The 18,679-nt window shown below is 38.0% G+C and overlaps 2 protein-coding genes and 1 long non-coding RNA gene across 9 annotated transcripts in view; 2 read left to right on the top strand and 1 right to left on the bottom strand.

Annotated features, from left to right (window-relative positions):
• The first annotated feature begins 368 nt into the window (after window positions 1-368).
• LOC110835947 (uncharacterized) lies at window positions 369-2,388 on the top strand. Its single transcript, XR_002545100.2, has 2 exons — window positions 369-1,076; window positions 2,238-2,388. It is a non-coding gene; the product is annotated as an uncharacterized LOC110835947 (long non-coding RNA).
• LOC110835944 (WD repeat-containing protein 44) lies at window positions 1,025-15,241 on the bottom strand. The gene is made up of 8 exons (XM_022076678.2): window positions 15,061-15,241; window positions 14,625-14,799; window positions 12,768-13,032; window positions 11,378-11,784; window positions 11,119-11,259; window positions 7,422-7,712; window positions 5,539-6,123; window positions 1,025-3,966 (listed from the first exon to the last, which is right to left on the bottom strand). Exons 1-8 carry the CDS (start codon window positions 15,126-15,128, stop codon window positions 2,857-2,859), a joined length of 3,042 nt encoding a protein of 1,013 aa, XP_021932370.2. The 5' UTR covers window positions 15,129-15,241; the 3' UTR covers window positions 1,025-2,856.
• Window positions 15,242-15,299: 58 nt separating this feature from the next.
• The window catches only part of Fmr1 (synaptic functional regulator FMR1), a 40,108-nt gene continuing 36,728 nt past the window's right edge, over window positions 15,300-18,679 (top strand). For all 7 annotated transcript variants that reach the window (XM_022076676.2, XM_022076674.2, XM_022076673.2 and 4 more), the window contains exons 1-3: window positions 15,300-15,396; window positions 16,255-16,307; window positions 16,483-16,636. In XM_022076676.2, coding sequence (XP_021932368.1) covers window positions 15,346-15,396; window positions 16,255-16,307; window positions 16,483-16,636 — 258 coding nt within the window. In that variant the 5' untranslated portion in view covers window positions 15,300-15,345. The remainder of the gene's footprint in view (window positions 15,397-16,254; window positions 16,308-16,482; window positions 16,637-18,679) is intronic.

Below are 18,679 nucleotides of genomic sequence, written 5' to 3'. Positions count from 1 at the left end.
CTTTAGCCCTGAAAATAGAGGCAGTATTTTCCTTCAAAACGTTGGTATCCACCTAAACGTCGACACGGTGTTGTTACTCAGAAGTCCAACATCGACATTATCACCGTTGTAGAGCCTAAATTCGAATATGTCATCAGCTACAAACCCACATTGAATTTCATAAAATATTCAGATTAATAAAAATTAAACAATTATTGGTCAATTAATAAATTGGTTAATTTGAACTAGTTTCCCGTCTACAGCCTTGTGTAATTAATAAATGTGATCACGTTCGAGGCCTTCAAAATTTTATTTTCTGGAGGGAAAAAGAAATAACGAAATTGATCAACTGTGGGTAAAATTAGGTTGTCGATGTTGGTAGTGTGAGAGACGTGCTATGTATAGAATATCCTCACTCCAGTTTTGCTTCAACGTTTATCAAGTTTCCTTTTCCGTCGTAATGAAACTAAAGTGATAAGTCCTTCTCCCCGCTGGTCAAATTTTCTCGACAGTTAGACGTAGGCGTTATAACACCCGAAACACTTGGTTACCAGCAAATAAAACAATCTGCCTTTCCTGCATAAAATATCAAATATTTTGTAGAATTTATAGAAATATAATTTCACTGCGAACAATCAAAATATTACACGCGAAACTTAGAACTACCCTCCCGTGTATTTATTTATAGCTTTAAATTAGTCGGTGTCGGGGTAGAATGGTAGGACAAAGTCTTTTAAGTTGAAAAGAAATCAGGGAATTATCATAAACCACGTTTATATATTTTTAATCTTTTGTAACCATGATTACACAATTTAGAAACAAGCAGCTCTTAGGCTGAATTTCTTACCTTGCTCTACTCATATTATACTCCTTCATTTGGTTTTTTCAAGCACCTGGTTTGTGTATTGGCATCACTGGTTCTTGTAACTTAATCTTAGGTTAATATTTTCAGAGCTTTAAAATCCATCGTAATCCAAAGTACCCAAATACTGTTTAAAACTGTGATCCAACCTAATTCTCTTCATATGAAGAAACACACAACAACTCGGAATAACACTTTTATTCCTTAAATTGCATTTTGGTGTTATACAGTTTTGGTAAGTCAGCATGTTACATTTTTATTCATATACAGATGATACATATTTATTTATTTATTTCAAATTTTCATATTTTACAAAATTAAACACGGATATATTAACTAACATATATATTTTCAAATCTGTATACATGTCTGTGTCTTGCGAGATGTAATACGCCTGTCAGAAAATTTTTAAAAACAGGATTTGTGAAAGTATCACAGTAGCGATGGTAAGTGAATTATTAAAAGAATTTTTTTTATGGGCACAAAAAGTTTGTAAAATGAACTAATCCCAATCAGTTATCGGCGAGTATGATTCACAAAAATATCTTAACAGCACTCGTGCAACATGACTTCAGTCGTCGTAACAAACGCAAAACACTTTATATAATCCTGTTACCATATACACTATACACAAACGATATTTCTCGCAAGCGAGATTAATGGTATTTCACAGGCTTCGATTTCACCAACACTGATCTTTATACAGAATCTTAGCGATAAAATTACGCGATAAATAAATAGTTCATACAATAAAATTAAAGACATAACTCGGGATTCCCTGTAAATTCAAGAACTCTGTTTTTAATAATTTATAAACATTCTCTAGAAATGTGTTATCAGAACTTTAAGCTGAGATAATATTTATATAAATATTCAAACTTTAATTCGTGATTAATATTAATATCTCATTAATAACGCGTAATCTCTTATGTCTTACCTTTCTTAGAAACGCGTTATTAAAGCATTTTCCATACCGATGGCCTGTCGATACATTACTGATAATTCATCACATTCAATATATTTTATTCAATACCAGATTACATTCTGTATGACGTACGACATCGCATCCTCCACTTCTACGAGACTCATTTCAGATTACATGCCATTTTGAAAAAGTTAATATAAAAATAAACCTAATATCGTAATATCGAATATAAAATTTCCTCCGCATTCATCCGCTGAATGACTTATTTTGTTCTGAAAATATATTTTTGAACAACGAAAAAAGAAGAACAATATAACATTTTCGTACAGCCCAAAAATCAGTTTAATATCTGACGACACACATTAAATTTTGACAGCAGTAAGTTTATTATTTGAGCATACTTCAAAGCTAAACAAATACAAATTCTGTTTCATAAAATAAACGTGTCTAACTTGCATTGTTTCTATACAGGTTGATTCAAAAGTTAGGACCAAACTGAATGAGCGTATAGGAATCCATGTCCTCCTCAGACTCGACACCTCTCGATTACTACTTTTGGGGGCAAGTCAAGAGCCTCGTTTACAAGACTCCGGCGGACGACCCAGAACAAATTTGGCCAGAATACTTGCTGCATCTGACGTGGTCCTTGAGACTCCTGGGGTATTTGAAAGGGTGCGCCAGAGTTTCGTTCGCCGATGCAATGCCTGCGTTGAACGTGGCGGACGCCGCTTTGAACACCTGTTGTAAAACTGGTTTGTAAGATTGCTAATGTAATCCTTGTACATTAATAAAAAACAAAATTAAGCTAGTACGAGAATATTATTTTAGCGGAATGTTATCAGACGTCCCCGCCTTCAATGGCCCCGACTGACTCAGGATAACTTCGGAGGACATGGGTTCCTATTCCAAAGTTTTTCTCTCTGAGTCCCTCTATACCCTCCTTCAGTTTGGCCCTAAACTTTTGAATCACCCTGTAGAAATCTATGTACAGCATATAAAGTTAAACGCCCATAATCAAATGGGTCGTACATATTCACCAAAATCAGTCCCATTTTATAACAGGCCCGCAATGAAAAAATCCATTAAATGCCTAGGCCAAAGCCGAGGCTGGCAACGAGCTGTGTTTTGGTTTTGTTTTATTGAGGAAAACTTTGATGCACCCGTTGAAGTCGGCACTGATCAGAACGTAACCCCCGCAGCCCTTGGTACGTTGAGCCACGACGGGATCTTCCACTCGCAAATTCTGGCTGGCATCCGCGGTTCCTTCGCGCTCCTCGATCTGTCGGATGATATTATCCGGATTCGGAGCAAACACGGCGCACGTGACCACAGCATTGTGCGCTTTGATCCCTTCCCAGAAATCATTTCTGTCCCGGCGAACCGACGAGAATTTTGAATAATCGTGATGCGTCTTCCAGATGTAGATGCACTGATTTTCGGACCCACTAATAATATATTTACCATCGTGACTAAAGCTCGCTTTTATCTGACTGCTCACATTCACATACCCTTTGTACTTGCATGAAAGATTGAGGTCACGGAGGTCATACAATCGAATGCGGCTGTCGTTCGAAGTGACGAGTATCTTATCTTCACCTGGCATCGGTTCAATCCCGCTGATCTTACGACCGGTCGAATTCTTCCCCCTCGTTGACCGGACGTGTATCTGCGTGTGGTACTTGAGTTGATCGGTGTTGTAGAAGATGCAACGACCGTCGTACGATCCCAAAACTGCGAACTTACCATTCTGGCAGAAATTGGCTGCAGTGATGAGTTTAGTCTGACCATCCACCTCATTCCATACAGCCACCTTCTTGTCGGGAATGTTCCAGAGACGTAATTTCCCATCCAGAGACCCGCTCAGAAAGTAGCGATCATCCCGAGGATGAAACGCGATGGCCGTCACAAAATCAATGTGCTGGAAGCAGCAGAGACACTCTTTCCTTGATATATGCCACAGCCTCACAGTCTTGTCCATCGATGACGACAAAACAAAATAATTCTTCGACCACGACACGTCTAACAGATCAGACGTGTGACCGGTGTAAGTGCAGAACGGCTTTGGCATAAATGGACTTCGGTCATCACTTTTTAAATCAGCAAACGCGGCATTCGGATCTTCCGCCGAGTGTTGCGAGACCAACGATTCTTGAGATGGTGTCGGGGAAACCTTCTCTGCATTATATTTAGTTCGCATGTCCTGAGAAGAATAAAATTGATTCTCATTTTACACAGCACAAAGCCTACGCACATAACACAAAGTTTTAAAATGAATCTACGCTATCAAATATGAGAATGTGGAAGGTGAATACAAATATAATACCGGGGGTTGTCAAGTGTTTTCCAGACCTAGGACAACATTCATCCTTGCCTATCAACTAGTGAGCAGGTTGTAAATTAGGATTCTTCTTCTTCTATGGCTCTCCGGTCCGTATTCGGTCCATGGCCTCCCTCAATTCACCTCTTCCATTCGGTCTGTTAGATCCGTCTGTCCGAGGCTTTGATCGAGGTTTCGAAACATCTTCCTTTTTATGGTTCAAGGTTCTTAGCCTTGTGACCAACCCCCAACCAGGAGGACCAGGATACCTGTCTTAGTCTGACCTCTCCCTCTCGAACAATCTGGCTACGGAGGCCCTACCAGTAGCTCTTGGGGCCACCGAAGTACTCAAGAAGAAGAATAATCCTAATTTAGGATTCTTCTTCTTTAGTTTATTGAAATTCCACGGCAATCTGTTAATAGTACCACAAAATTAGACCTGAATCTATATTTACGTCTTTGCAATTGCTCGACCAAACAGAATCATGAATGAAAAAGAAGGGCGAAATCAATCATCCACAGGTTCACGAGTTTCGTTATGTGCCACAGTTACTAAATTTAATTTAATATACGGATGTGTAGTGATCCTTTGTGGGTATCATTAAATTGTTATGAAATATTTTGAAGTGCGGTTTTTCACGTAAATGCTCCTATTGAAAACTTGTGCATAATTAACGTAATTAGTTTTAAAACTTCTACGTTTTAACTGTTTGCAATAACTGTAGTAGCAATCGGGGTCAGCAGTGGCCGCGCGGTCTGAGGAGTGGGCCTTGTGCCGCTTGGTCGCTGGGACCGTGGGTTTGAATCCCACTCAAGCCATGGATGTTTGTCCGCGTCTTTCTGTGTTGTGCTATCCTGTGTACAGGTAGAGGCCTTGCTACGGGCCGATCCCTCGTCCAAGGAGTCCTACCGAATGTCTATAAATGAAGCCTTTGAAAAGTTGGGACCCACAGTATCCCAGTAGCAGCAATTAACAAAGTTTATTAACTCACATGATGTGACCAAGACACCGCATAAGCAAGGGAGGCTAACGAGATACGGATTTCCATTTTGTAAATAGTAAATGATGCAAAATTTAAATTGCTAGTTACCGTGTTATCAGGAACTTATTAACAATTGTGTATTAAGGAAATACGGTATTTCTGGGCCAATGCGTGGCGATGAAAGAATACATAAACACTTAACTATGTGATGCAAGTTTTACCAGAGAAGCATTCTGCAGACCCAAACAAGCTTATATTAAAAGTCCTGTTCCTACCTAAGAATTTTACCTGTACAAGTAATATTATTATTTTTCTTAGAACTTTCCAGTGCGAAGGGGAATCACCCTACATCCAAGTCTACTGTAGTCATCATATATTGCAATAATTCATGGAATGTGTCAAAATTTAAAAACTCGGGCAACTTTATCAAACAAGGAAGTTTATAAAGCTGAATATATAATCCCATAATTACCTGGAAGTAGGTAAAGGCATTTCGCACTACCCACACACGTAGGACTCGATCTTGGCCGGCTGTGGCCAGGAGCCGTCCGCAAGACGAAAATTTCATGCACCAAACTGGGCCGACATGCTCTCCACCAAGATCTTGAACATGCTGTAGGCTATCAAATTCGTAAGGGCCCTTATGACTTCCAGACGCTTTCAGCTTAATATATTGCTCCTCCGGATAAACGTCATCCACGATATCCATAATGTCTTCTTTGTGCCGAGCATGTGACACCTCCTGAGCGATTGATTTTGCCTTGTTCATCGTCTTCTTCAATTTTGAGCCAAACATCTTTTTCAGTTGTGCTGCACGACTAATTTTATTAACATCAACGTCCTCACCGGTCGGTACCTCTAACTTCTTACTATCCATGCTCTCCTCATCTGATTCTTTTCCCTTTTCTAAGCTTGGATTGCTCACATACTCAGATGTGAGTCGCATAATATGTAAAGAGAGTGGGTTGATGCACTGAGGTAATTTGTCCTCGGCAATACTTAGCGGAACACGCTCTCCTGTATCCAGATTAAGAACTGTCACTTGTTCCAATATTTCCTGCAAAGAAACTTTCTTAAATAAAGAGAACAACATTAAATGAGCATGAGGACCTCATAGAACAAAAGACCTAAAGTAAGACAAAATTTCTTGACCTTAATACTCATTCTCAAAAAAAATACTGTTAACTTTTGAAGACTATGAAAAAAAGCAAGTTATGCTAGTCCTATTAAAGTAGTCTGTAATTAACACTTTCAGACTTAAGGCCAGAAACATAATCTTCACATTTCCTCTGATTTAGAATAAATTACTCCTTAGTAAGACAATTTTTAGATGACACTCACAATACAGTAGTGACACAGAACGCAGTGTCTCATCCAAAATATGTATTGGAGAGGGGAAAAAAGCATATCTAGATGTGGAAGGATTACTGGGATACTGGGAACGACCCGTTCTTCAAGTGCCTGAGCACTGCGGGTCCCAACTTTTCATTGGCTTGATCTATAGACATTCGGTAGGACTCCTTGGACGAGGGATCGGCCCGTCGCAAGGCCTCTACCTGTGCACAGGACAGCACGACACAGGACAACGCGGACAAACATCCATGGCTTGAGTGGGATTCGAACCCACGGTCCCAGCGACCAAGCGGCACACGCCTCAGAACGCGCGGCCGCTGCGGACCCTGAAAGGATTACAATATACACAAAGAGTGGTGATGTTTCATTTGTTTTTCACATGGTCACCACTGCCAAGAAGACAGAGGTCATAGCAGTGAATCATTAAATGTGGCTTTAATGAAATGGCAAAGTTCTGGCAGTGAGTGAGGGGGGGGGGGTGTCCCCCCCCCCACAAACATCGTCCAACACAACACTTGAGGACAAAGTCATTTGGAGTTAGATCAGGAGAACTGAGGAATCATTATATTGGACCTTACTGGTACACTATTAGAGTGCGGTGTTTCTGTCTTGCAATTCAAAACTAAGCCAATTCTTAGGATTTGATTCCCCGAAGCTGCATGTTTCAACCACAACACAACTTTGACTATACACACGCAAGGTAACACCAACATTAGTACGAAATCTACCTCATACTTAGGATTAAGTTCAATTAACAAAAGTAAATACATTTCCAAAATATTCCTGTTAACGGTTGCAGCGTAATTAATTACGTGCTACGTCACGACCACTCCCTCCAAACCAACCAAAAACAGCCACTTCTAATTTCAGAAAATCACCAAGTGTTGTAATCCGGTGTGCAGTGAAGGCTTACATTTCTTGATGAAACAATAAATTCCAAACCCTAAGATTGCATAAGTTTTGAGACCAACATTTAAACTTATCACAGATTATTTATCTTACCAGATCACTCAGTTGTTTTCCAGAGTCAGTTCTTGTCCTCACAAACATATTTAGCTGTGACATCATTCCTTGCTCATCGCCAGCTGATCGTCTCCTCTCTCTTGAACCTCTTGGGCTCAGCCCTTTCTTTCGGATCGCCAGACTGGATCGACCAATGCTATTACTAGTGATGGATCCCACTGGACTTCCAGAAGCCTGACTTGAATTAGCACTTAGAAATTCAGCCTTAAATCTTTCTAAACGCTCTACCTCTTCAGAAGAAGGCCCTTCGGCTTTTGCGCGGTCTTCGTCCTGTTTATAAAACGTGAGTGCATTTTAAAAAAAGATGACAACTGGTATGTTAAAAACATGTATGCATCATAAATGTATCGAACCGATATATATTTTCAGATGAATCTGTCCCTGTAAAGTTATTCTACAAAGCCTTATTATTGTATTTTAATATAACTTCCAAGCGGAACCAAACATAGCAGCATTAAAATGTGGGGTAGAAAGACTGTTAACTGGAGCTCAACCATTTAGTACACTTAATCATTGCACAAATGTAAGAATGTGAGCTGAGGTAGTTCAGTCAGTATATTGTTTGATCCCAGAAGGGGCAATGGAATTATCTTCTAGCCTCTGCATCAAGACCAGCTCTGAGGCTCGCCCAGCCTCCTATCCAACGGTGCGGGATTTTTCCCCAGGGGTAAAGCTCAACTGTGACACTGACCACCCCCCACAATTTAGTACCAAGGTCAAGAACACCCTCCATGGCTTGTAGTGGGGCAGCTTTACCTAATAAATGTAAAATTACAGCATCAACAGACTCCGCAGTTAAAAACACATTACCAGAAATCAATCAACTAATTATCTTCTATGCACAAAGAAACAAATATGTTAATTCTCATGAATAAGAACAAACATCCTTGTCAGGAAAGCTAGCAATGGCTGGGGGTTCGTCGTGCTGACCACACGTCACACTATATCTGGTTGGATGATCGTTCACCTGTGCTGAGGCATGTGAATGTGAGGCCAGCAGTCAAGCTAGTCGGCTTTGGCTCTCTGGAGCTGTTACGCCACAGACAAAAAAAGAACAAACATCTGATAGTATATATGTAGCATAGTCTGTCTCCTACCAATCAAATTTTACAAAACTATGTCAGTGAGTTTTGTGTTCCGAAGTTCTGATAATAAGAATTACAGTTCACACAATTCTCGGACACACGATATTTCTACAAGATCCTCCCTTCATTCTGAACACATCATATAACACATATGCTCTATCACCTATAGCAACTTCTACGAAAATCTTCCATAAAAACCTAATGGATAAAACCACAAGTTTCATCGTGAATTCACACTCAGTACATGGTTTTATAACATGACATAATGAATCATAAATAAGCCTACACGAGTCAGTAAATAAAAAATAAGAAATCAAATTAGCCTAAAAGAAAGAAATGATGCATATTAAAACCAAAATGTGAAGAACTTCAGTACATTGCCTACTAAAGCATAGGAATAAAAGGAGTCCAACAAACAGATGATAATCATTAACACAGAAACCAACAAAGAAAGTGCTACACAGAAAGTGAAAGTTGATGACATTCTCACATTACAGAAATCTATTCTTATTTAAATAATGCACGTGGAGCCGAGACAAGTAAACTGAATTATGTAAGATTTGAGGTTTTCACAGCGGTGAGTATGAAGGTTTCTGTCCTCTGGGTTGTTGTGCTGTGTAGTCTGGTCGATGTTCATCGCCCTGATGACGGAGGCAGTATGACCTCTGAAACGTTGGTTAACATCGACCAGACTACACAGCGCAACAACCCAGAAGACAGAAATCTTCATACTCTGATGACGGAGGCAGTATGACCTCTGAAACGTTCGTTAACATCAACCAGACTAAACAGCGCAACAACCCAGAAGACAGAAATCTTCAAACTGAATTATATTGATCACAGCATATAACAAGTTTCCGTGCAGATTCTGAAAAAGAGACAATTTCATAAATTAGAAAAATAAAATAAGAAATAATTATACTAAATTTAAAGACCATCTATTCCTGCCTTGATGTACATGATCTCAATTTGGCCACGTGGTCTAACTCGAAAACTAGAGGGTCACAAGAAGACAGCCGAGACACAATCACATTAACAAAAAGAGAGGAAATACGTACTCCAATTTTAAGTAAACGCATTTCTAAAACATGATCCTCGCAATCCATTATACCTTTCACGACAGAATATCGAGAAGAAGCGGAATGATATCGATACGGGAAAACCGCAGGAACCGGAGAGAAATCTGTACGACTTTTTCACCACAAATGCCATACAGACTGCACTGGGAACAAACTTTGAACTCAGATGTGAGAAGATGGCAATTAATAACCTTCGTTATGGTATGGCCTAAGCATACCTCAGCGCTAGACTACAGATATCACATAATGTCACAAATATTAAAGAAATATTTTAAAATATTACAAATTGAAGCCTTACAGCTTAATCAGACCATTGTTTCAGGTACGAAGCATCAGTCTTGTTTAACGGCCTATTCTCAAGAGAACTAATTGCTTTGAGATTCATATATATCAGGGGTTGTAATGGGCCAACAGAAACCAAGACAAGTCATGCTACCTGGTCTCTGGGCTGACACGTGAACCCATGACCTTCCAAATACGGAACAAGTGCTAATCACTTCACTGCAATGTCTGATAATGCTGAATTATAATATAATTTCCCCACTTAATGGTACCTGCACCTTGTCGTGGTGGTGGGGCTTGAATACCTCAGTGACCCCAAGAGCTACTGGTAGGGCCTCCCTAGCCAGATTGGTCGAGGGGCAGAGGTCAGACTAAGACAGGTACCCTGGTCCTCCAGGTTGGGGTTGGTCGAAAGGCTAACAACCTTGTGCTGTAAAAAGGAAGATGTTTCGAAACCTCGATCAAAGCCTCGGACAGACGGACCTAACAGACCGAATGGAAGAGGTGAATTGAGGAGGCCATGGACCGAATACGGACCAGAGAGCCATAGAAGAAGAAGAAGATTTTTTTCCATTTACTACTTTATAGCTTTCTTAACACTTGAACCTTACAATAGCAAAGATTATTCACCGCAGGAACTGAAGCACAGGAGCTGATAAAAAAGATAAAATTATGCAGAACTGTACACAGTAAAACAGCAGATACAAAGGAAATTACAGGCAACTCTCGGTTTACGAACATTCGCTATAACGACGTCACAATTCACTCAAAAATTTTTAAAGTCGCCCATAGATACAGTTCCTTATAAAACGAAATACCAAACGTATAGTGAACATAATTGTACGACTTAAATAAATAAACTTTTAAAAAATGTATTTATTACAATAATTATCAGAAAATTATTATATGATAATTAGTACATGGTTTTAATGCTTTAAAATGGCTGCTAACGTATATGACACGTATCGTAAAAGCTCAGGAATGCAAGATACACATAACGAACAACGTCTTGGAACGGAACTCGTTCGTAAACCGAGAGTCGCCTGTATTTCATAATGGAAACCCTTTTCATTGCTACATCTTCAAAAAAGAGTGTGACATTTTATTCATTAAATGAAAATGGCATTAACTGCTTTTCAGAAACTCGGAGAATAGAACTAGCATGTCATCAACTTTCACGGATTCCAATATGAACGAAAATACGGTACCCAAGCAAAAGGAATCACTCACTTGTGGCTTCACCACATACTGTCCTTTGGTTGCAGACCTAATGTCTAATGAATGTTCAAATTCCCGGGTCAAAGACTCAATTGTGCTGGCTGGACTTGGAAGAGGTGACGACTGCGGATAAGCTTCTTCTGAAGGTGGCGGCTGGGGAACATAAACATTGTATGAATGCTACGCAGACTTATAATCAAGAATTATTGTAACTGAACTGTTAGTGGAGCCAACAACATATTAATACACAAGAGAAGGGAATATTGCTCACAGTGAGACTTCTTGGTGTCTGAGGTTTCCTCTTCTTACGTCTTGGAGGCGCAATTGGAACTGTAACAGACGACTCTACGCTGCCATCAAAACTTATCCCATTAATATTATTAGTATTGTTTGTATGCTTCATGTTTGCTCTGACATCTTGATCTTGCAGTGGGACAGTCACACGTGATGTCTGCGACTCTTCAACTTTTTGGACTGATAGGGAATCTTTTGATGTTTCTGCCCTGTCAATGCTAAAACATCTCTGAGTCGCAGCTGCAGAAGAATCAGTAGATAAGTTATGTGAACTCTGTGACGTTAACGACAAAGTTTCTGGTAATGAATCATCGTCTTTTCCACCCGATGCGGTAGGTAACACAGCTGGTGGTAATGTCAGACTATCACGACCAATAGTGCCAGCTGAAAATAAATAAACTATATTAGGAGTTGAAATATACAAGACAACACACTAATGTTGGAACACAATCTACAATGCATTTAAATACCAAAAAAAAAATTATTTTAATTACAATAATAATAGAGATATGTTTTAACATTATGATTCTTTTCTGAAAAAATATCACTCCTACAAGAATGATCACTGAACGAGTGTGCAAATATTCAGATTCACTCCCCTTTCTGTCATTTATTAGTTCGTTGATTTCTGTTTACAATGTTGGACATGACTCCCCTGGACTTATGTCCACTTCTAGAATATTATATTTGTTATAACATTTTTACATTGTTTATTTTCTTTAAATTAAACTACTATCCCCCCCTCCCACTTAACGGTACCTGCATCTTGTCATGGATTTTATAATGTTCATGGTTGAATGGCCTTCATTATTCAGTATAATCTCTTTCCGTAACAACGCGGGCATCCAAAAAAAAGCCTTGGCGCCCGTGGGCACCGTGTTGGGGACCACTGCTCTAGAGCATGAACTGAACCCAGGACATCCCAAATACAACACACGAGTGCTATCAGCATAATCATTACTTTTAGCAGGAGAGTGGTATAGCAGTGATTCTCTGGACTTGAATTCAGAGGTACATGGTCTATATCTGAAAACAGTTTCAGGCTATTCTGACGAAGGTACTTCATGGTCATCTGCAAGTCTTTTCATGCTACATCCAGAGTGGAACTATCAAACACATCAAGAACATCTCTTTTGAACCTTTATCTACAAACAATACATCATCCTCTTCTGATATAAATGCTACATAACCTGTGCAGCTGAAACAGTTTGTTAAAGTAATCATACATACAAAATGTCATCAGAACGTGGCTATGTTAAGTGATATCGACAAAGTAACATTAACTATAGGAGCTCCCTGAGGCAGATTACTATAAAGCCAGTACCCACGTAACATCAAACATCAAAAAAAGGCAATTAACACTTCACCTGTATTATCCACAGAACCTCCCAGAATCCTACCCACGCGGCCAAGCGATGTCATGCTCTGAAGACTTACAGCATCATGCTCAATAATACGGAACGGATGTGAAGTCTTGCTTGGGACTGCAAACACTCCTTCAACTGATGAAGTCTGACTATCAGGAGGAGAAGAGTTGTTTAGTCCTACATCTTCATCCTCTGTTTGCATTCTCTGTCGAAGCTCCTGAAAACGACGACGACCATGGTTTCCAGAAATTTTCTTTTCCACATCCTGCAAAAAATAATAGTTGAAATTCCAAATTATAATAAATAATAATAAGTGATATTGATGGAACTTCCACACAGGCTGTGGAGTCGGTACTAAAACCTCCGACTCCGACTCCTTCATAAAAGCTCAATATGTATTAATAATTGTAAACCTACTAAAGTGGTAAATGGCACCACAAGAGATTTCATCACCACCACGTTAATCATCAGGCTACTTTTTAGATTTGTAACCTATATTTAAATATACGTCTAATGGTTATTGCAAAAATCAGTTGATTTGTAGACAGTTTGTATAGTTAAGTTACTGGAGCCAAAGTTACAAAGCATTATTCCCACACCATGTGGCTCAACGCGTCCTTCAATATCCCTGAGCGTGAAGCCGCCGGCGGCTCACACGGTATAGAAATTGTTCTTAAGACTTTATATCGAGGACTGGGTCAGAGTTAGGTACATTTTTACCGACTCCACAGCCCTGTTTCCACAGGACTATTCAAATATATTACAAAAATCACAAAATTATAGACAAGATCTCAGAAGACAGTCTTCTTCAGATAATATTATAGTTTCAATTGTTGATAAGAGAGTCATATCAACATAGCTTCACAACCGTTAATAGATGTGTTAGAACAGTTAAAATGTTTTGTGTTAGGGTTAGTAACTCTACATAAAACCTACATTCAATGACAAGTTAGATGGATGAGTATGTTAAAACAACATCCCAGCTAGTAACTATAAATAAATCTAAAATTTACTATGTTCTGAAGGTGTTCTATGATGCAGTAATGTATATGTTTATAAGAATATTTAGTATGTGAGGTGTGAAGTTCTCACAGTAGTGAAAATGTTGATACTGTTCTTCTGGGTTGTGGTACTGTTCGGACTTCATCCCTAAAGATGAAGGAGATGGTATGTTTCTTCAAAACACCGGTATTTACTTACCACATGGCATCATAACACATCAGCGCAAGGAGTACAATACTTAAATATCTCTATTTAATAAAAATCCATGAAAATATGTAATTCTTAATTAAGCATGTAAAGAAATAAACTTCATATGCCCAAAGTAGACATTAATGTTGTGCAATTTCATCAGGTCACCTGTGTAAGTATCTAGTGAATATGAATATTTTGTTTTTCTCACTGTTCTACATAGATTTATATTGCTGATATGCTTTCATAGGATCTTATTACTTCTAACACAATGTAAAGAAAATACAGATAGTTTTTAATCTTCACCAAATAACAGAATGATCTAATCAAAGCAAGTAAGGTGTGGAGCATCTAACACACTTTGGGGATAGCCTGAGTGGAAGAAGCCATTAAAAATACCCAGGTGCAGATAGGATGATAATATTAAAACGGAGTTTAAGGACAGGGTAGGAGGATGTAGACTACATTCATGTGAGTTAGAATATGGACCTACAGCAGCCTCCTGTGAACACAGTAGTGAACCTTCAGATTCCATAAAAGGCCAGGAATTTCTTGACTAACTAAGCCATTATCAGTTTCCAATGTGTTCTGCTATATGGAGTTAGTTACTTATGATGCATATGAAATAAGGAAGAATTTATCGAAAAACTGAATGTCGTTACTTACAACAGTTTCATTTTTGTCAAAGACAGGTACAAAGCACTCCTGGGGAAATTCTGGAAGTTCAGTACCATCAACTTCCAGACCTGGTTTTACTTCTGCTTCATTACCTTTGAGTGATACACTTTCATCTGATTGCGTTCTTGAAATTACTAACACTTCCTTGCCTGATTTGTTTTTCCTGTAAGGAATAGCCCAAAATACAAATATTATACTTATTAATAAAAAAAAAGGGAGGTTAAGTCACACTTCACACCAATTTACTGAAACGCTATTTTGTACATCATCATAATTTTATATTACAATTATTAATGTACGTACAACATACTACATTTGCAAAAACTAAAGGTACTGCTGGCTGCCTAGCCGTTTAAAACAACATCAAGAACCCAAATAATTTTATAACTGGTGAACAAGCAGAGAAGCAATGACAATCTATTACCTTGAACAGCGATAAGGTGTCAAATCTTCAGCATCATAAAATTCCTCAGAATCACTACTTTCAGACATGTTTATTTTCTTTCAGTGAGATTCTGAATGCGTATAAACAGTAAAATAAAACACCATTTTCATCATTCTTCTACCACATCCCTCAGCCATGACTGTCTTGTAATCATGGTAATGTTAGAAATACCCAATAGGGGCGATACATTTTATGCATATTTTTGTTTGATTGGCTAATACTGATATAACCTCAAACTCAAAGTTCCCATCGTACAAAAGTAAGATGGAGGATCTCGCAGTCGAAGTATGCGGCGAGAATGGGGCCTATTACAAGGTTTGTATTAATTAAAGTAAGCTAAAAGTGCAATATGTTTTATTTTAATTTAACACAATTACCAGGCAAACACATCTTATGAAGAGATTTAGGTCACAAAGGTGTTACTTTATGAGAATCATGGTTTTAAATGGCACGAGAGAACGCGGTAGGACGCCATGTCTCATTTGACAGGGCGTGATTTTCCCCATGTGCCTCATTGTCGTTTTTATTCAACCCTGCAGAGGCTTTTCTTCACATTTAACATCATCAAAGTGTTTAGATTTCAAAGCTTATAGCACCAGTAATACTTCATCAGTTCGTTTCTTGACAAATTCATTCAAATGCCCACAACTTGACTAACCTAGCCTTCGTGGGCAAGCCGAGACCTACCGGTTTTGCTGACCTGAAAATGTTTATTGCCTTAAATATTGCAACTGGCTGTTATAGCAGAAGAGTTTTACATACCCTGTCTTTATTTCTAGCAATGAATTTCTGTACTAGAAGTTGTTTGAACTGGAAAGTAATTATTTTGAGATTAGAACGCATATATAGCGACTCAGAAGCCATAGGTCAATGGTCTGATCTGATTTGTTTATTATGAGATAATTGTTTATATTGTTATGAATTTGAGCAAAATGTATCTCAATAAAAGCCAGTTTATACTGCAAAATAAAATTGCTTCTCTTTTATTACCTTAAATGATCATAACCTCTAGGAGCAATGGTGTATTATACCTTGTAAACAGATAATTTTAGTTTCCAGAAATGAAATGTTACTGTAACAGTAATAGAATATAGAATGACCAAGTCTGTACAAAAGTACAGACATTCCTAAATCAATACATTTCTTTTGTGAATCATATTAATTTCTTTGCAGGCCTTTGTGACGGATGTATTTGATGAAGAAGTGTCAGTAGCCTTTGAAAATGAGTAAGTAGTATTAAGAATCTGTTATGTGAATGCTTTTTTTTTGTAGTTGCTTTAAATTGTGTTTGCATTTAAACCATAGCACTGCATTGTACATACCATGTTGTTCTGGAACAAAAGGGTGAATTTAAAGCAGTTTTTGTACTTTTTATTGTAAAGGATTAATTTCTTTTTTCAGTTGGCAACCAGAGTCCAAATTTCCATTTTCCCAAGTGCGTCTTCCCCCAGAAGGTGTCCCAGGAAAACCTGACTACACAGAAAATCAGGAAATTGAGGTATATTCTCGGGCCAATGATCAAGAGGCGTGTGGCTGGTGGAAGGCCATCATCAAGGTGAGATTATATTTTAATATGTTTAAAGAAAGATGTAATGATAATTATGATTTTTTTTAGCGAGTGTTTTGAATGGCCAAGTACTTTTTCCTTCAATTTATAATGTGTATTGATATAGGGATGAATAGATAGTTTAGTTAATGTTAATGGAATAGAATTTATTTACATTCTGTACATCCTTAATATGCCCAAGCCAAGGATGTGTATTTCTTGTTGGATTATTGATATCACTCTGTTGATTGTGCAGCATTTTTCACTATTCACCGAGTCCAGTAGAAGCTCATGGTGGCTTTATATTTATCCACTGTTGAATTACAAGGCAATATGGCCAGCAGTTAGCTCTGACCTTCCAGTTTATGGTTACAAAGCACTGAAAATAACCTACTCCTTTTTATTTAATTTTCTTTGTTGTTGGATGTCCTGATTATTTCTAGTTATGTCTCAATATAGAGTTCATTCTTCTTATATGCTTAGAGGATTTTGTTTTACTGATGAGTTATTGAATTCAACAGGTATATAGGTCATTGACCTATATGAGGACCAGTAACCTATCAAGTTCTTGATTTCTTGGTCCAAGCTGTCTCAAGTGACTTTCATAAATCACCAAGTTACTTATCGTGTAATACACTCTGTTACCCCACTTAATTCCTTTTAGTATGATATATGGTGTTAAGAACTTTGTTTTAACTGCTTAAATTACTCTTTTGTATGTTGTATGGTTTATAGAGTTTTGGAAGTTGTGTTTTGGGATAGTAACAGTTTGGTTTATGAACTTATTACCCTGAAGTTATTCTTTCTGTAAAACAACATGTAATACAAGAACTGTTCCATTATGTACTGGAATAGAGTGTCGGTGGATAAAAGGTAAACTTCTGTTATACGCATATTGCCAAAACATGTTTACATAAATAGCTTAGATTAAAAATTTATTTTTAGGTTCACTTTAAAAAGCATACTTCTTGCGTTAATTTACGCTGTATTAGTCACCAGTATTTCTGTGCTATCTTCTCGTGATCCGCCATTATTCTTAGTACATGCGTGCGGCTTTTTACGTGTCTTTAAACGTCACTACTCGCTGAATATTCAGTACTGAATACTTCGCCTTTATACATTTTGACAGGAAACTAACAGCATATATTTTTATTGTTTTGAAGGATCTAGTTCTTTTTTCAAAATCCTAGCAATGTTTCTATCCACTCCTTGATCGTGAATTAGATATTGTCTACTTCTGTCCATAATAACAGCATGAGCAATGTTGCAAATGTTGCAGTGGAGTGAACATTGCTGCATAGAATGTTATTTAATTGGTGAGTACGTGAATAATTTTGTTTGCTAAATAAGAGAACATAAGTTATTAATGCGGACCAAAGTGTAGGGAGCAGGTCTTGAAAATGGAAGAGAATGAATAAATAAATGTGCTGGATGTTGAAAAAACAAATGGAAATATGTCATTTGGAGAAGCATCAAGAGTCTATGAAATATGAATAGAAATTATGAAAGTTATAGGACCGCCTAGATATTATTAGGTGCACAGAGTACCAAGAAATGCAGGGTGTCTCGTTGAAGTCTATACTTCATCTTGGTTGGGGGGGGGAGAGATTACAAGTCAAAGATATTGAAGCCATTATGAATGTTTGAAGTTGTTGGTGGAAATGAGCAGAAAAAACAAGTTTACTGAGTACTGTTTTACAGATCTTATTGAAGAAGCAACTTGTTACAATAACTACTGAAAGTGGCCACCACCTTGTCTTACGTTAGTATTTTTGTTAAAGCAGTAACTGATGATAATAATAGCTCGAATTGGCTGCTGCTTTCTCTGAGGCAAGTTTTTGCTATCTTTAAAACAGAACTAGTTTCTCTGCCAAGCATCTGTGTTCCAGCATCAGTTATGTGGCCAGTTAGCTCTGCTGCTGTTAATATTTCAGGCCTTTTGTATACCCCTATAAGTAATAATTTAGTGGCATTATATCTGGTGGCTTCAGTGGCTATGCTTGCAGCCCTCCCCAATAGATTCATTGACCTTCAAACAGCTGGTTTAAAAAT

Source organism: Zootermopsis nevadensis, unplaced genomic scaffold (assembly GCF_977971745.1).
Source record: "Zootermopsis nevadensis isolate Lab colony 2312 unplaced genomic scaffold, Znev_1.0 Znev_ptg000024l, whole genome shotgun sequence".
NCBI lineage: Eukaryota > Metazoa > Arthropoda > Insecta > Blattodea > Termopsidae > Zootermopsis > Zootermopsis nevadensis.
This window is presented reverse-complemented; position numbering and strand designations above follow the sequence as displayed.